At 38.5% G+C, this 16,414-nt stretch overlaps 1 protein-coding gene across 1 annotated transcript in view; it reads right to left on the bottom strand.

Moving 5' to 3' along the window:
• Window positions 1-8,657: 8,657 nt before the first annotated feature.
• ACOX3 (acyl-CoA oxidase 3, pristanoyl) overlaps window positions 8,658-16,414 on the bottom strand; it is a 32,642-nt gene continuing 24,885 nt past the window's right edge. The window contains exons 14-17 of the mRNA XM_009807553.2: window positions 14,867-15,041; window positions 14,352-14,419; window positions 13,574-13,660; window positions 8,658-9,333 (exon numbers count right to left, since the gene is read on the bottom strand). Coding sequence (XP_009805855.2) covers window positions 9,214-9,333; window positions 13,574-13,660; window positions 14,352-14,419; window positions 14,867-15,041 — 450 coding nt within the window. The 3' untranslated portion in view covers window positions 8,658-9,213. The remainder of the gene's footprint in view (window positions 9,334-13,573; window positions 13,661-14,351; window positions 14,420-14,866; window positions 15,042-16,414) is intronic.

Here is a 16,414-nt window from a genome sequence, read left to right as displayed (position 1 = left end):
GTGAGAGCTTTGAACAGCACTTAGGATGGAGGGACCCCGGTCTGTGATTTCATCTCTCGTGCATTACAGTAAGCCCTCCTCCGCTCTCCACCAAGAATCTACAAAAACATGTGATGAAAAAAGACTAGATTTCTGGAACAACAGCCATGCCTGCCTGTTCCAGTATGTTAATTACAGTTTAACGTTGAATCTGTATTCAAGAAAATGTCAGATTTAAGGACTAACACAGATATAGCTAATCTTGTCTTGAAGAACAGCATTTGACCAGATGACATCTTGAGTCACCTCAACTCTTATGATGTGGGAACATTTATGAATGAGTCTGTATGGGACCTTCTAATTGTTTTTCTTGAAGTACTATTGCATCCCTGAATGAGAATTTGAATACATATGAGAGAATCATTCCGGTAATTCAGAGGCAACATGATGGTGCTGAGAAGTGGTAATACACACCTTACTACTAATGATGATGCTAACATGTTCCTCCCAAATGAAAGAAACCATAATCGATCATCTTGCAAATTGAAAAATCTAAGGAATGTACCTTTCTGTAGAAGTTTTTGCTCTCTCACCTCAACTGAAGCAAGATACAGCATGACTCTCTCAGCTCTGAGCTTTCTTAGGTCAAAATGAAAAAACCAAGAAAAGATTTTTTTTTTTTCTTTAAGCATCTAAAATCCTGTCTTGTGAGATTAGCTGGTGAATCAAGTTTTGGATAATATTATTATGGGAGAAGTCAAGCAAACAGAAAGATGACTCAAACAGTTTAGTGCCAGGACTATTTCTTAACACAGAGAAAAATCATCCTGTGGTTGCATATGGAATCCTCCCACAATGAGCAGGGAGCGTGGCAACAGAAATAAAACGGCAAATGCTCCAACTTTTGCTGTGGAACTGGACTCGCAGATGAAGTATAATGAGGAGACACCAGAAAAACAGACACTGATGAGGAGAAACCATAACATGGCTAAGTAACGCTGTGCCCATTTCCTTGCTTGTCAAAGCAGACAACCTGGTAGATAGAAAGGTAAAATTTTCTTTAATTCTCCCTCCCTGCCAAAAAAACCCCAATGAAACACAAAACAAAAAGTGAGCTGAAAGCATAGAGGGAAATTCCCTGAAGACGTGCTCTCACTAGAACCACGATGGACTGTGCAGGCTAAGAGTGGATTTCTCACGCTCAAGTAGAGTACAGCAGGATAACACTGCACCACCTCTGAAGGATCATCTGGTGACTGTCATGGGGCCACCCTGGAACAGAGCCCACCAGTGAGACCAAAGAGTGGCTCTGACTTGATCCGTGCTGATGGGTTGTGCCTTAGATGAACAACGCTCAGTGCAACTGACTGCTGTGAAAAAAATACGTGGCTTTCACCTGCTGTAGAGCATAGCTCAACCGCGTGAATATTCATGTGTTGAGCAAGGAACTGGGCTGCTGCTTGATCAGTGTCTTTCTTAGGCACTTGTGTGTTTCTGCCTTTTTATGATCTTGCCAAAGATAGCATGATGGTACCCTTCCTCAGATGGGAAAGGTAGTTTTTCTACAGAAATACTTTGTGAAAATTGTGGTCCCACTGCCCCATGCTTCTGGCTGTGGAACTTAGCCACAGCTTTAGGACTGGAACAGAATATGCAGTTTCTGTGGAGCTGGAAGACATTCTTTTAATAAGAATTTGTGAAGAGATCAAAACAAGCACAGAAACCCAATTCCACACTATATATGTCAAAAATAAATTTACAACTGGGAATACTCCCCAGGAGATATGTTTTTCCTGGCTCCTCCATCACACTAGTGAAATACAGCCAGTGCTCAGTTCTGGACTTTGCAAACACTCATCATTGATAAACTAGATGGAAAAAGCCAAGTGTTTGTGTGGGCTTAAAAAAAATCATTATTTAATGGCACTCAGAGAAGTACATTTTGGAGGGCAGTTCAAATGGCAGTTTCAGCTGTTCTGTAAAGGAGATTTAAAGGATCTTGGTACAGCACATAACAAAACCATAGACCGTTGTCTGGTCATCCCAAATAATGTGTGTATATGCACACACTTTCCTTCAAAGTAAACCATTTTCTTAAATCTCTCCCTAGTGATCGGACACAAATTAGATTTGTTTTGACATTCAACATTTTCTTCCACTTTTGGACAAGCTGATAATACTGTAATCGCATCATATTTTAAGCTCCTCTTTGACATGCTAAACATTGAGTTCGTCCAGTTTTCTGTTGTACCACACTTCTGCAGCTTTGAAGTCAATACTGTTGCTCTTTTTTGCATCCTTTGCTGGTTTGTGCCCTGAGGAAGCAGTAGTCTGGCACCTGGTTTCTGCGAGCACAGAGACAGAATTACTCGTAGAAATTTTCGCTTTCCACAACACAGTTTCCATTTTCCAGGCAGGCCTGCATTTTTATGGGTCTAACTTTGGATGTGGCTTTTTTAAAACTAGGACAGGACAAGAAACAATTCTCTGATCGTGTCAAGGTTGTAAGGATCTCACGTTTTCTTACTCCTCCTCTGACGCTCCTGTAACCTTTTAAGAAATTGTAAAACACATCATTCTCTCCCAAATACATCAGTGCAGGTCAGTTGGTGATGAGAGCAATCAGCCAGTGCGGAGGGGAAAGCATTCATCTTGTCTCAGCTCTGTCTGACCTAGAATGACAAAATCTCTCTTTATCCCTATAATTTTGAAGGAGCTGTTGCATATTTGGGTCAGCAAAACCAGTCTGATTTAAACTTATTAAGCATTTCAGACTACACTGTATGTCAAGTCTGTTTTCACCTTTATGTACCAGTCCACCAATTCTGCACATTTTAATAAAAGAGATTTTACAATTACTTCCAGCTCGCTGAGGAAAATAATAAGCAGTGGCAGGTCTAGGATTATCCTTAACAACATCCCTAAAGCACACACAGTGATTTCTCCACTGATGGCTTTCTGCGATCTTGTCAGTCAAGAAGTTGCTAATCCAATTAAAGCGTGTTTTACTGCTAAATAGAATGCTTATTTTTTACTCACAGTGTCATGTAACACTCACTATGGTGTCTTAGAAGTAAATGTGTACATTGTGTGTCACATATATTAAAAAAACAGAGTTTGAAAATATCTGGGAACTCTTCCAAGAATGAAATCAGGTTTGTCTGACAAAGTCTATTTTCTATAAAACTTCTGATTGATATTTTATTACTATATGCTATTTACTTTATTAGTTGAATCTTCCTTCAGTTTTTCCATTATTTTATCATCACAGCTCGTATTTTTGCTATAGGGAATGATGTCTGTCTATAGATTCTTTTTTTTATTCTTACGTTTTACAAAAATAACGTATTACACTGTTAAAAGAGGTTTCGTTCTCAGGCAATGGTTGTCCTTTGCTTAGTACAGGCTGCCCCAGAAGACCTCGTGGAGGTGGTAGGGCCAGTGCAGTATATGCTGTACGGTATACTGGCAGTAGGGTTATGTTTCTCTGGATGCCTTAGAAGGTGTCCTGGCCCACGGATCACCTGTTGAAAGCATGAGGCATGTCTCTGTCACAGTCATAGGTCTGACCAAACTAGAGCTCCATGTTGGTCCTTCCATGGTTCTCTCTCTGTGGCAAGTACACCGCAAGCAATTGCCCTTCTAAACAAAGTTGTCATTATGAATTTGAGGCATTTTCTCTATCAAAGAACTTTTACAATTTAAAAATATCCTTTGCATGAAAGGAGGAATAACAATGGGTATTTTATGATTTGGCAAAAATGAGTTTTCAGCAAAGCTATGAGTACAGAGAAGGTGACAAGCAAGTGAAATGAGTTGGGGAGCGCACTTTGCAGGAGGATGGAAGAACATCGATGGATGAAGGAGGCTGTTGCCCACTGACACTGGGTCTTCAGGGTCTCAGCAGATGCTGGATACTAAAGTTGACCATAGCTCCTAAACAAAAATATAAAAAATGTGTAAATTTGCTTCAGGAAATCCACTGGGAATTGTTCTACCCACACAATTGCTGGTCTATGCTTTGACAAACACAGTGAAGAAAAATCCTGATGGAAACTACATTTATTCAAGAGAGATTCATGCTGGGGGAATGCTGAACAAATGCAACCAGACCCCACAGAAAGAAAACGGCAAGGCAGTCAGCAAACTGTTGCTCTCAGCAAAAACTGCATTCATCTCTCTGCCTGCCTCTGAAAGGAAATGATGTGAAATACTCTGCTTGTATTTGATAAACCTGAGACTTGACTTGCTCAGAGAAGAGTGAACCTTTATGCTTCTGTTCACACTGACACTGTTGTGGGCAGCCTGCTGTGATCACAGCTGACCTTCCCTTGGCTGGATCTGTCTGTCTCAGATTATACTATCACATGGATGTCTCATGCAGCCAGCTCCCCTTTGCTGATGGTGCTCCTTAGGCCAGTGAACCGAGCTAAAATGATCTGGAGCCTTACTCTGATCCCAGACTAATGAGAACTGGGAATAAGAAAACATTGCTAAGGCCCGTGGAGTCACAGTGCTACAAGAGGAAACACAGGCCTCCGCGATGCCCATATGGTTGCATCTGAGAGACCGGTCATGCTGACAGCATGTGCTAGTATTAAATCACCACTCAGGTTTGAAAACAACTTAAGTCAGCAAAGGAAATACATGAATAAAGGCAAACAGAAGAGAAACTTGCTACCCTGCAGAACGCATGATAAATCATTTATTACAGTGGGAAAGAGGCTTTCAGACAGAAATGGCAGTGTCTACTTATCTCTGCAGAAAACAAGCACCTCTGGGAAACCCCTATCCACAGAATTGCAGCTGTAAAGATAGTAAGGCTTCCATCTGGCTCCCTAAGCCTTTCCCCGACACCATCACTCCTACAAAAGGTGATGTGAAATATTAATGTATTTACCTTGCCACATCCGCAAGGGAGGTGTGTGCATTCAGTGTCCTAATGCACACAAACAATTTGGGTTTTTTCTGATAGAAAAGAGCTTTTTTGCTTTAACTGAGTCACATCAGCAGAAATATCATACCACAGAGGAAACAAGTTTGAAATACCCTTGGCAGTTAGGCAGTTTGATAAAGTCACAAAGAAGAAAAATGCCACTATCCAGGAGAACAGCCATCACAGGCACAGGGGAAGGAGTAGGTTGGGGCTCTTTCAGGCCTACTTGGATTCAACTTTCTGGTGACAGATTTAGCTGCCTTCATGTGTCAGCTTGAAAGGACAGATTCCCATGGCCAAATTGTTTTGGACTGAAGCTATTTGACAGCCTTTGACCCAGCTCCCCAATCAAGTTAAAATGACACATCCAACTTTATTTGGCACTTGAAATGGGAGGGAAATGACTTTTGTGTTCTGCCAGAGGCCTCTTTTATTTAGTGTCCTGTAAAGAGGAAAAAACTGCATATAATAATGACATCTTTTGGTAGTTGTTGAATTATTGCCCTATGATTTAGTAGAGAACTAGATGCCAAATTTCATGACATCTTTCTCCCTCCATGCTGCAGCTCTGCAAGTTCACACTTACAATTTCTGCTGCTCTGAGAAGCTGGATGCAGAAGACCTCTAGAACCTTTGGCTTATTGTTGACTTCAGAGGAAAAGGATATTTGCTCATTTGATTACGCAGGTCTGGCTTAACATACAGGTCAGAAATTCATAGTCATAACTGAATAAAGAATAGTTATCCAGATATTCATACAGAAAATATTAGGGCTTTGATAATCACTGAGTACAGAGTGGCTGTGGACTATAAATGAGCCTGCCTTTGCTGCGCTGTGGCTTTGTACTGGGTGTGACAGTAAATGGAGATAGCCTTTGTTGGCAGCATATAAAGCCCAACAGCTGCTGGACACCTGGCACTGAGCTTGCAGACAGTCTTGGTGAGCAGCCACCATCACCCCATGGCTGGGGCGTGTTATAAAGAGTAAATCCCCAAGGCGTCACAGTACCCCTGCTTTGCTTTTACTTATTTCAGCTTTGGTGCTCAGGTCTCTAACTCCTTCCATCAACTGCACTCTCTGCAGTGCTTGCTCTAGTAGAAGTTAGAAGCTTTTCAGAACAAAACAGCACACTTCCCTGTCAGTTTGTACAGTCCTTATCAGCACAGAAGGGCTCAGCTTTTATCAGGGAGTTTGGATGTTGACTAAATAGTCATAATAAATAAGATTAGCAGGAACAGCTTAGGGGTATATTTCTACAGAGGCATTTGTTTCTCCTGTCATGTGTTTGCTGGGTATCTTTGGGGCTCACTGGGTCTTCAGTTCCGTTCCGCTGTGACACCGCTGATTTCTCAGGGGTTTTTTTGGACGAAGGTGGCTTAAGCTACATGCCAAACACCTTTGTTTTTTCTTCTGGGCTACAAACGCTTTATAGTCTATATGCAAGATTTATATACAGCTCTGTTTCCCAGCTGTGAAGAAAGAGGCAGGAGAAGACCACGTCACTTATGAAGAGCTCAGAGGTGATGGTGAAATCACGTGCGTGTAAGTGAAATAATGCTGCTGATCAGTTGATAGTACAGAATGTGGCATGACAGATCAATGCTACTGGTCTCTACATTTTATGTAGCGGGGCATCTTTCCCCCATTTGCCTATTTCACTGTCAGAGATCCTGGTGCTCACACTGGATATTGGGCATAATGTGCTCTGTACTTCCTTCAGGTCTGCACAAATGCAGGCAGGAGACACTTGCTGGGTTCCCTACAGATACAGAAAACAGATGAAGATAATCATGAGACTCCACGATTCCATAACATCTAATGACAGGTATTTAGCTGTATTGATCTTTTATTTTTTTTTTTCCATGGGAAGATGCCACCTATTGGACATGATTAAGAGAGGCAAAAGAGTTCAAAGAAAATAAATACTTAAAACTGTTTTTTTTTTTTCAGCAAGGAAGGCTAAACTTTTGGCTGTTACATATAATTCAAGAGCTAAACAAATAGCTTCTATTGGGATATCCTTAATTATGGTACCTCATTAGAAAAGAAGAAAGAACAAAGGTAGAAAAAAACCAGGCAACACTGACTACCTCTGGCAAAGAAAATGAAGTTCAGGAAAAAAATACAGGTAAGGTTTAACAAGACAATTTATATCCATTTTTCCAATGGGACTATGAACAGCAGTTTCGGCATTTTGGGGGTTTTGTTTGTTTGCTTGTTGGGTTTTTTTTTTACTGAAGTGTGTTGAGGGTGATCAACTTTAATTGACCTTGAACTTGTGGTGGTAAAATTATTAATATTTAAGATGGAGAGGTCTGGCTAAGAAGTTATCTTTACTAAGAACATTCCTTTCGACTAAAAGCTAACAGTCTGTGATTGATTCCAACTCTTCCCACTTCTGAGCTAAGGTAACATAGGGTGTGCTGCTACTACAGGCTCCACCAAGAGCCATCTCTTCATATTGCCATGTTATTTACTGTTTGACTCCTTAGAATTGTGGCAGTTAGCAAGCTACCTAAGGAGTCCATGCCTCCAGGGATGGATATCTGGCTGTGTTAATGTTTAAATGATTGGTTTTCCTCTTTCTTTTTTCAGAACTGTTTCAGAACTTACTTTCTTTTTTCTGAAACAGTATATAGGTTGGGTCTCTGCAATCAGTTGGCTGAGAACAGGGGAGCAGAAGGGGAGATGCTCTCCGAATGTTCTCTCACTATGATCATAGTTAATAAAGCTTCTGTCTGGCCTATCCTAAATTGTACCTGCGTTATTACACATTTGGAGTTCCAGATTCTCTGACAAACTGCTCTTAAAAATACAACCAAAAACTTAAAATAAATAAATGTACCTTGAGGTACTCTGAGAAATCTTTTTAACACTGACCTTTCAATACATTCTCCAGCCATGAAGTTTCCTGAGCTCTGTCAGATTTAGATGGAATCAAATCAGCCTCTACAGAACTACTTGGTCCCATTGTGGCAGTCTGTGAAGACTTACAAACTTTCATATATTGACACTGCAACAATAGATGAAATTATAAAACCCCACAAGGACAAAGGTCTGATTCTGCTCAAGTAGAATTCAACACTCAAATACTGAAATCACATTAATTTAATAGCCCAAACCATAATTCATCCCTGATTAGCCATAAATAATACTCAATCTTTTAATTTATAAAATAATCTCTTTGGCTTGATAGGATTGCTCACAACAGTAACGGCAACAGGAATTAGGTTTTAACAGCACTTCAGTTCACAGATAACAATAAAGGAAAAAATGAATTTGTTTTTAAAAGCATATGTAAAACAAAATATTCTGAATTTTCAAAGCTTTGTTAGTGTCTCTTCCATTTGTGAATAGAAATATTTGATACTTAATATAGCTAAAAAAGAAATATCCTTATATGTTCAATAATGCCTACCACTGTTGTATGTTTTTTAAGACCATATTTATCATAATACATTTGAGTATATTCTGACCTAAAACATAGATGCAGTTTCTATGTGTGTCAATGTAACCCAGGCTTGATACTGGTTTTGCAGTACTGAAAATGTTATAACCAACCAAGAACTTATATAAGACTTACAAGTTTGCCTTACCATAATTTTTTTTAAAAAAGATGTATAAATTAGTAATTTTCAATTAATTTTATCTACAGAGTTATATTCTAGAATATAACTCTGTAGATAAAATTATAATATTAATTAAAAGACAGATTATCTAAAATCCCAATCCTCTCCTGCATTGAAAGAGCAATCAAGTAGTTTAACACAGAGGCATGTGAAGTAAACCAGAATAGCTTCACAGACTTCAAAGGGGCTGTCGGAAATGATTCCCATCCCTTAATGCAGGTTTATCACTGTTGGTGTTCTTGATGTCTTTTTTCTTTTTTCTTCAAATTCTCTTTTATTTTGCTTTTGTTCAGCTTATTCATAATGCCTGGTGGGAAATGTTTTTTAATTATTTAACTTCTGTAATATGACAGTAAAGTCAAGAGACTGATTGGAACATTTCCTTTATAGAAAGTTTGCAAAGCAGTGATCATAATGGATCTTCATTTTTTTGTGTTTAATCGAGTAAATATGAATAGTGTGCAGATGCGTTGCTCTTGCTCCTGTCATTATTATGTTAACAGTCCCTGAGACCAAGTTGGACTTGGTTTCAAAGTTATTTAAAACTTGGCACTTCTCTATGAGTATCTCTTTCATTTTCAGTGTTTGACATATGGTCTCATTTCCTCCTGATGTTTGAAATACGGTATCCATCTCGGGCCCATCCAGCCTCTTCCAAGTTGTTTGGTTTACAATCTTGACCTCAGCTTGCCTGTAACAGGTTTATTAATACAAAATTCTGCCCACCATGAAGGTCTGTTGAGAGCTTTGCTGCCTTGAAGGATCTCTGCCCACATGTTTTTATATAACTACAAAACAATAATAGAAAAGGATTAATTCATACAGAAAATAAACCAAAGAAAACTTCTGCAAGATAAATTATCTAACTTATTGGTTGAAATGAGATTCCGATTGAATTTCTAGATAACAGATGTGTACAGGCAAGAATAAACACAAAGATAAAGCACAAAATTTCAAAGTGCCATAAACATCAGATATCTGTGTAAATCATTTAGACCATCCTTGGCATAAGAGCAGGAAACCAGTAAACTTTATAATTTCTTGTTTTCAAATTGACATGAGTTGTATTATCAAAGGTAGAAATTTAGAAACAAAGTTGTATTAAGCTAATCTTTGTTCTGTCAAACCTGAAGACTGTGTCTTCAAAGACTCGTGCATGTTTGGTTTTACCTTTATCTCAACACATTTCTGGAAAGTAACATAACTTCTCTCCCAGATATGAACTGTTCGATCTGAGCATAAGAAATTCCTCTCTCATAAGCAGATTGTTAATTCATCATCTTCATCAATTTGCAATATTATGTGGAACAATTAAAAAAAAGTACATGGGAAGTAAATTCTGCAAAAGTATAATTTTAGCAATATTTGGCAGTTCATAATTAACTGAAGCTTAAAACTTTAAATAACATTATAGAAAGATGAGGAAAGGAAGGCCATATTTTCAGCAGTAAGTTGGAGTACAGTATAATAAAACATTAATGTAGTATAAAAGCAGTCAGTGATGTAAAGTGAAAAGCCTTTCTTCTACATCAAAAGATGGCTTGGCCCTATATATTTGTGAAAATTTAAATAAATATTAAAAGATAATATATTTAATATTAAATACATTTTTACCTTGATTACATGGGCTAGTTTTAACTACTTATTCTATTCCAAGTTTGATTTAATATTGTCTAACAATTTTTAATTAATCTTGAAATAAACATGGTGATAACTTCGCATACTTAAGCTGAGATTGTCAATGCTTCTATGGGGAAATGATGTCCACAGCATCAAAGCTTATTTTAAAGAAAATGTGAAATCTCATTTAGTGCTTAACACTGCCCGTAACAAATTTGGAAACTTTTCTTCTGCTCCGATTATGATCTGTGGCTCGTGGTGCAAGGCACTCCACTGCAGTACAACATAGGTTATCCTGAATTAAATTAATTTTCCTGTTATGCTTGGATAATCTATTCTTTACCATACTGTAATTTTTACTAAAATGTTTGCGTTGGGTTTTAGAAGTTGCAGAGATAGAATGAATAGAGAATTAAATATAGACAGCCAGGAGACAAGGAGCTTTATTAAGCATGTTCTTTGAGTGAGGGATTAGCAGCCTTTTTCAAATTTCAGTTGAAAATATTTACACAAGTTGAAAACTACAGACTTAGAGGCAGGTCAGAAAACCTTCCTGAGTTCTGTAGAACATGGGTTGGATATCACTGCTTGAAATTACTTTCTCAATATGACTCATTGAATTTACAAAAACTTTACCAAATATTTAGTACATGAAGAAGTCAGTAGTGTTTAGAGTCCTATCTGCATGTCTCACACATGCTATTCCCAATATTAATCTCTAATATCAATAAGCCTCTGTGGCTTCTGTATTTGTGTGAACTAAGAGCTAGCCAAAGAGGAGCTAGCCAAATCCATTACATGACAGCTTTATCAGCTGCTGATAAGAAATCTCCATCTGATTGCTACAAAAGGGGTAGTATTCTAGGAATGGATCACTGTGTACTTGCACCATATTTTATGTTCCTGCCTATAGAGTCTGCTCACAGCTTCTGTTAGAGACAGAATAATGGGTGAAAACAGGCTTTTGGCCAATACAGATATTCTTAACATTCTTACAGATTATGTTCCTTCTCTTAGAGTTACCTTTGGAGCTTCCCTCCCATGACCTCTTTCATTAATCTAATCCTCAAAAATCTACAGAAACGGAAACGAAGTTTCCAGTGGCTATTATATTCCTCTTGTTGAGATGGTTGGATATGTAGAGCTAGCCTTTCCTCCTTTATTTGTAGAGATTGTGTTACCAAAGTAATCATTGTTAGGTCAGCGTCTCGTTAGAAACATCTGGGCTGCCTTCGTATTGCTTGATCACCATGGAAACGATGGACAACTTTAGACATGAAGAGACAGAGAATATTGAAAAGCATTGAGTACACTTGACTCAGCAATCCTGTCAAACTTCCTGGCAGTCTCCCCAGGCTCTAGTGATTCTCTACAGGGTCTATCCACACTAAAGCAAACTACCGTACTGTGACACTACTCTCTACATAATAGTCATCCCACAGCTTGGCCCTGCTGAGCAGGGTTGGCCAGTAAGCAAGAATTTTGGTTTGCTGAGACTTTGGAATGAAATACAGCTCTTTAAATATGTCCAGGAAAAAAAAGCAGAGAAGGCCCATGACCTGTCTAGCCAAATCCATGGAGCACCCACGTTCTGAATCCTGCTTGTAGGTCTGGTTATGACACCTCAGAAAGGATATGGTAGAACGAGAAAAGATACAGAGAAGGAAAACAAGGCTTGTCAGAGGAATGAAAAGGCCCCCCCCAGATAGTAACTGTATACGGTCTGGGACTAGAAGTATTTTTTCCCAATACTTAGAATTAACAGCATCCTGGCCTGTATCAGAAACAGTGTGGCCAGCAGGAGCAGGGAGGTGATCGTGCCCCTGTACTCGGCACTGGTGAGGCCGCACCTCAAATACTGTGTTTAGTTTTGGGCCCTTCACTACAAGAAGGACACTGAGGTGCTGGAGCGTGTCCAGAGAAGGGCAACGAAGCTGGTGAGGGGTCTGGAGCACAAGTCTGATGAGGAGCGGCTGAGGGAGCTGGGGTTGTTCAGTCTGGAGAAGAGGAGGCTGAGGGGAGACCTCATCGCTCTCTACAACTACCTGAAAGGGGGTTGTAGAGAGGTGGGTGTTGGTCTCTTCTCCCAGGTGACTAGCGACAGGACAAGAGGAAATGGCCTCTAGTTGCACCAGGGGAGGTTTAGGCTGGATATTAGGAAAATTTTCTTTACTGAGAGAGTGGTGAAACACTGGAACAGGCTGCCCAGGGAGGTGGTGGAGTCATCATCCCTGGAGGTGTTCAAGGAACGTGTGGACGTGGCATTGTGGGACATAGTTTAGTGGGCATGGTGGTGTTGGTTGATGGTTGGACTTGATGATCTTACAGGTCTCTTCCAACCTTAATGATTCTGTGATTCTGTAATTAAATTATGGAAATTATGGTGTCATGTAAGCCAAAAGACAGCTGAATTTGAAAATGGATGGGAAAAAAGAATGAAGGATAGATACATCTGTGGCTATTAAACAGAATGATACAAATACAGCCTATGGCATGAGATACCTCTTAAATCACCAACTGCCAACAGTTGAGACACCAGGGAAAGAACATCTTGATATTTCACTTGTTTCTTACTGTGTTCTCCTTGGCGACTGTTAGTTACAGAGTATTCTGTGAACTAGATCCAATATGGCCATTCTTATGCTCTTGATTCAAGTCTTGCTTTGTGTAATTTAGACGACACAAAAAAATATTTCTCAGCTTTAACACGGATGGATTATATGTTCATTAAAGCAAGGAGAGGTGCTAACAAAACAGCACCCTTCAAGTCTGTATTAAGATTACTGAGATCCCTTGGGTAATGCTGTACCTTGCACTGGTTAGTACAGGATACTCTGTCATGTTCTAGAATTTCCACTGGATAAACAGAATTCTCAAAGAATTGTGCAATTTCTGATATAATTTTTAACTGGAACAAGCTTTAAATTTTCCTTTCTCTTATTAAAATAAAAATTTTATCAAGAATTAAAAGAGAGAAATAATTTCTACACCATTTATATGCACATCACACAAACTGGGTGTAATGTGAATACCAATAAAGGCAGTAAAAGTCCTAGGCAGAGAACAAATACACCTTACTACCTCTCCAAGGTATTAAGTTACATATCAAAGACATGTTACTCCTTAAGGAATCTTATTAGATGGTATAATTTATATTTTTTGTCAGCAGCACAGATGCACACAAGAGCAAACTACAGCAATAGTGTATGAGTTTCCCATTGAAGCTTATCTCCAGCAAATGCAAAATGTCATTTTCTGCTGACATCAGTTTAAGTCTGGTACTTTCCACTGAAAAAGTGTCTTCCTTTTCTCTTGTAACTGTGAAGAGTCTCGAATATGCTATGGCTATTTACAGGTAATACCCTCTTTAATACTTAAACTTACAAATTTCAAAACGGGTTTTCTTACCTCTCCACTAGCCTTGCCAATGGGAGAGTTGAGAATGAAGTCAGGAGGAGCAAAGACATCAACCAGGGCAACTGCATCATCTTTCAACTGTTAAAAAATGAAAGACATATTTGGCAACTTCTGTTGTTGTCTATGGCTACCTGTGAACTACAGAGCAGCATAAAGATTATTTTCATAAAGTACCACCTATTGGTAACTTAAGAGAAATCCACAATAAGGAGTCTATATTTATTTTGGTTTTTTTCCTCCTAGGGTAATTGTCAAAAGAGACTGTATTTTAAATGTTTTCCTCCTTTGTTTATGGGTTTTAAAACACATTTTAACCAAGAAGGTACCGTTTACAGACATAAACCCAGGTATTTTTTAACTTTAAAAACATAATGTCCAGATTCTTCTTTGAAATTTTGCTTACCTGCAAAGAATATAATCCAGTTTTAAAAGCTTTGTGTTGAGAAAAAAAAAAATCATGAGCTAACACAATAATGAAATAAATAGAACTGTACTGCAGTATTTCACTGGCTTTCCAATGAAGATTGCAAGCCCACAAATGATAAAGTGTTATTTTGTAAGATATATTGTTTTCCATTTTTTGGTAAATAAACTAGGACTAGATTCAGGGTCAATAGGTTACTAAACTTTACAGAAAGTTATTCAGAGACTATTAATGTAATATCCTGCTAATTTACCCCTTGAAGTAGAGCATAACTGATATCTCTCCTTTTCAGTATTTGTACACTATATTATTATTTAATCAAAACAAACAATATTGAAGGCTTACCCTGTAGCAGAGCTCCAGAATAGCATTCTGAATAAATCTACCAGTTTGTTCACCTGAAGCATAGCCACCTGCAAATACATTCACAAAGAAGCTTATACCAGTTAAGATTACACTCATACAATCCTTTTACAAAGGAGTTTATCAGTTTGGTATTCAAGAGATAAATAGATGCTCCTGTGTAATTGGACTGACTGTCTTTTATTAATGAGTTGACTGCAAAACCGTTAATCTAAGACATTTGGAGCCTTTTGCATTAACAAGCTACTTTACAGCATCTTCCTGCCTATCCCCCTTCCCCTCTCCCAAACACTGGACCACCGCAAAACTTGTGAGCCCTCCATCATCTCTGAGCTGTTGCTCCAGATTTGTGCTCCTGAACATTTTGTCCAGACTGATTGTTTTATATTACACAGGCAATAAGAAAATGGTCTTATCTAAATGCTAATCAGGATTCTCTCCCCCTGCCAAGTTAGGACTTTTATAAAGTGATAGTATATTCAGGGAGCTGATCTCACCTTGGTAGAGCACAGCCAGATGTTTACTTAAAGACCAGAGTCCATACAGAGCACTGAGATTCTTAAGCACTGGCTGCAGAGTAGATGGCATGTTGGGATCATGAGTGTAGTCATGATATCTTTGTAAGACTGTTTGTTCAATAAAAGCAATGGCTAATGACCGACAGTAGTACACCTTAGGAAACAGAAAAGAAGGACGCTGAGTAACAAAATACAAGGAACCAATCCTCAGCTCGTGCAAAATGGCATTGCTCTGGTGAAGTTTGTGGAGATTTGTTGATTTAGATCTGCTGACCTAGCTTGAGATTAAAGAAAGTGTAAGAAGAAACTCTAGGAGAAAACTCTTTCTACAACGTCTTTGCAAAGGTTAGTCATGAAATGCCTCATGAAATGCCTTTTAGAAATAAGATCCTAATTTTCCACTGTGTTCCAGTTTGGCTACTCTCTAAAACCAATCCAAAGGGAGCGCAGACTGTATGCGTATTACCAGTGTAATTTGGCTACATCAGAGAAGACCATGCAAAATCACGTTTGCTGACTTTAGGATCATCAATAAACCCATATAACTCTAAGAAGATAAAGGTAGGTTTACATTTATTCAATATTATGCAGAGTTTTATAAAGAGGATAAAATCTTCAAAGTGGTTCAGTAACCTATTGAAAACTTATTACAGTCCCTTAAAATAATAAATAAAAAATCTGATCATGTTAGCGTGAGTGGATTCTGTTTACGTTTCAAAACATATTGCAATAGATTGCGATATGTTTTGAAAGAACTATCCAACCAATCCTTACCAACTATCTGATCAGAAAGGCAAGTCACCAGTTTCTGTTAATAGAGTATAAAACCACAAGTGATTGTACTCACATAGGAACACTTGTCTACTTTTATGTACTTCACCTTTGCTGTATCGTGGCATATGTTCTTCCATGAAATAGACTGCTGACTGAAAACATTCTAGTTGGTGAACAGAAGGGGAATATGAAACCATTGCTGTTGTGGCTGATTTGTTGCAATGCTGTAAACTGGTGTTTATTTTTAGCCCATTTGTTCAGGGTTTATTTTTTGTTCAGAATTAGTTGATTAGTTTTTCTTTTAAATACTTGCATCATCCTTGTATTTAAATGGCATTTAAATGGCATTTAAAAAGGGCATATTCCAAAGATTACTGTCTCTCTCGATAGCTGTTCAGTGGCATACTTGTCCAAGCTCAGATACATGTACGAACTACAAGATACACATCTATTCTCTGCAGGTTTAGGGAGGACTTCCCCCTTACTGGATAGACTTTTTTAGATATGAATATCAATTCCCTAGTCAGAATGAAATAAGTCTTAATATTGCAAATGAAGCACTGAGAATTAATTCCCTATTCTTCTCCCCTATAATTCTATTTCCTTCTTTACCTTTGCTTGCACTTCTGTATTGTTTCTATCAAGCTATCCCCAAACTAAAATAACCTAGGGATAGGCTAGGAATCTCTTCCAGATCTCCCATAGCTGACTAATATTACATATTACTCGGCCACTGGGCTGACAGAAAAGTGC

The sequence above is a fragment of the Gavia stellata genome, chromosome 5 (genome assembly GCF_030936135.1).
Source record: "Gavia stellata isolate bGavSte3 chromosome 5, bGavSte3.hap2, whole genome shotgun sequence".
NCBI classification, from domain to species: Eukaryota; Metazoa; Chordata; class Aves; order Gaviiformes; family Gaviidae; genus Gavia; species Gavia stellata.
The sequence above is the reverse complement of the archived record's forward strand: the minus strand, read 5'-3'. Positions and strand labels throughout refer to the sequence as shown.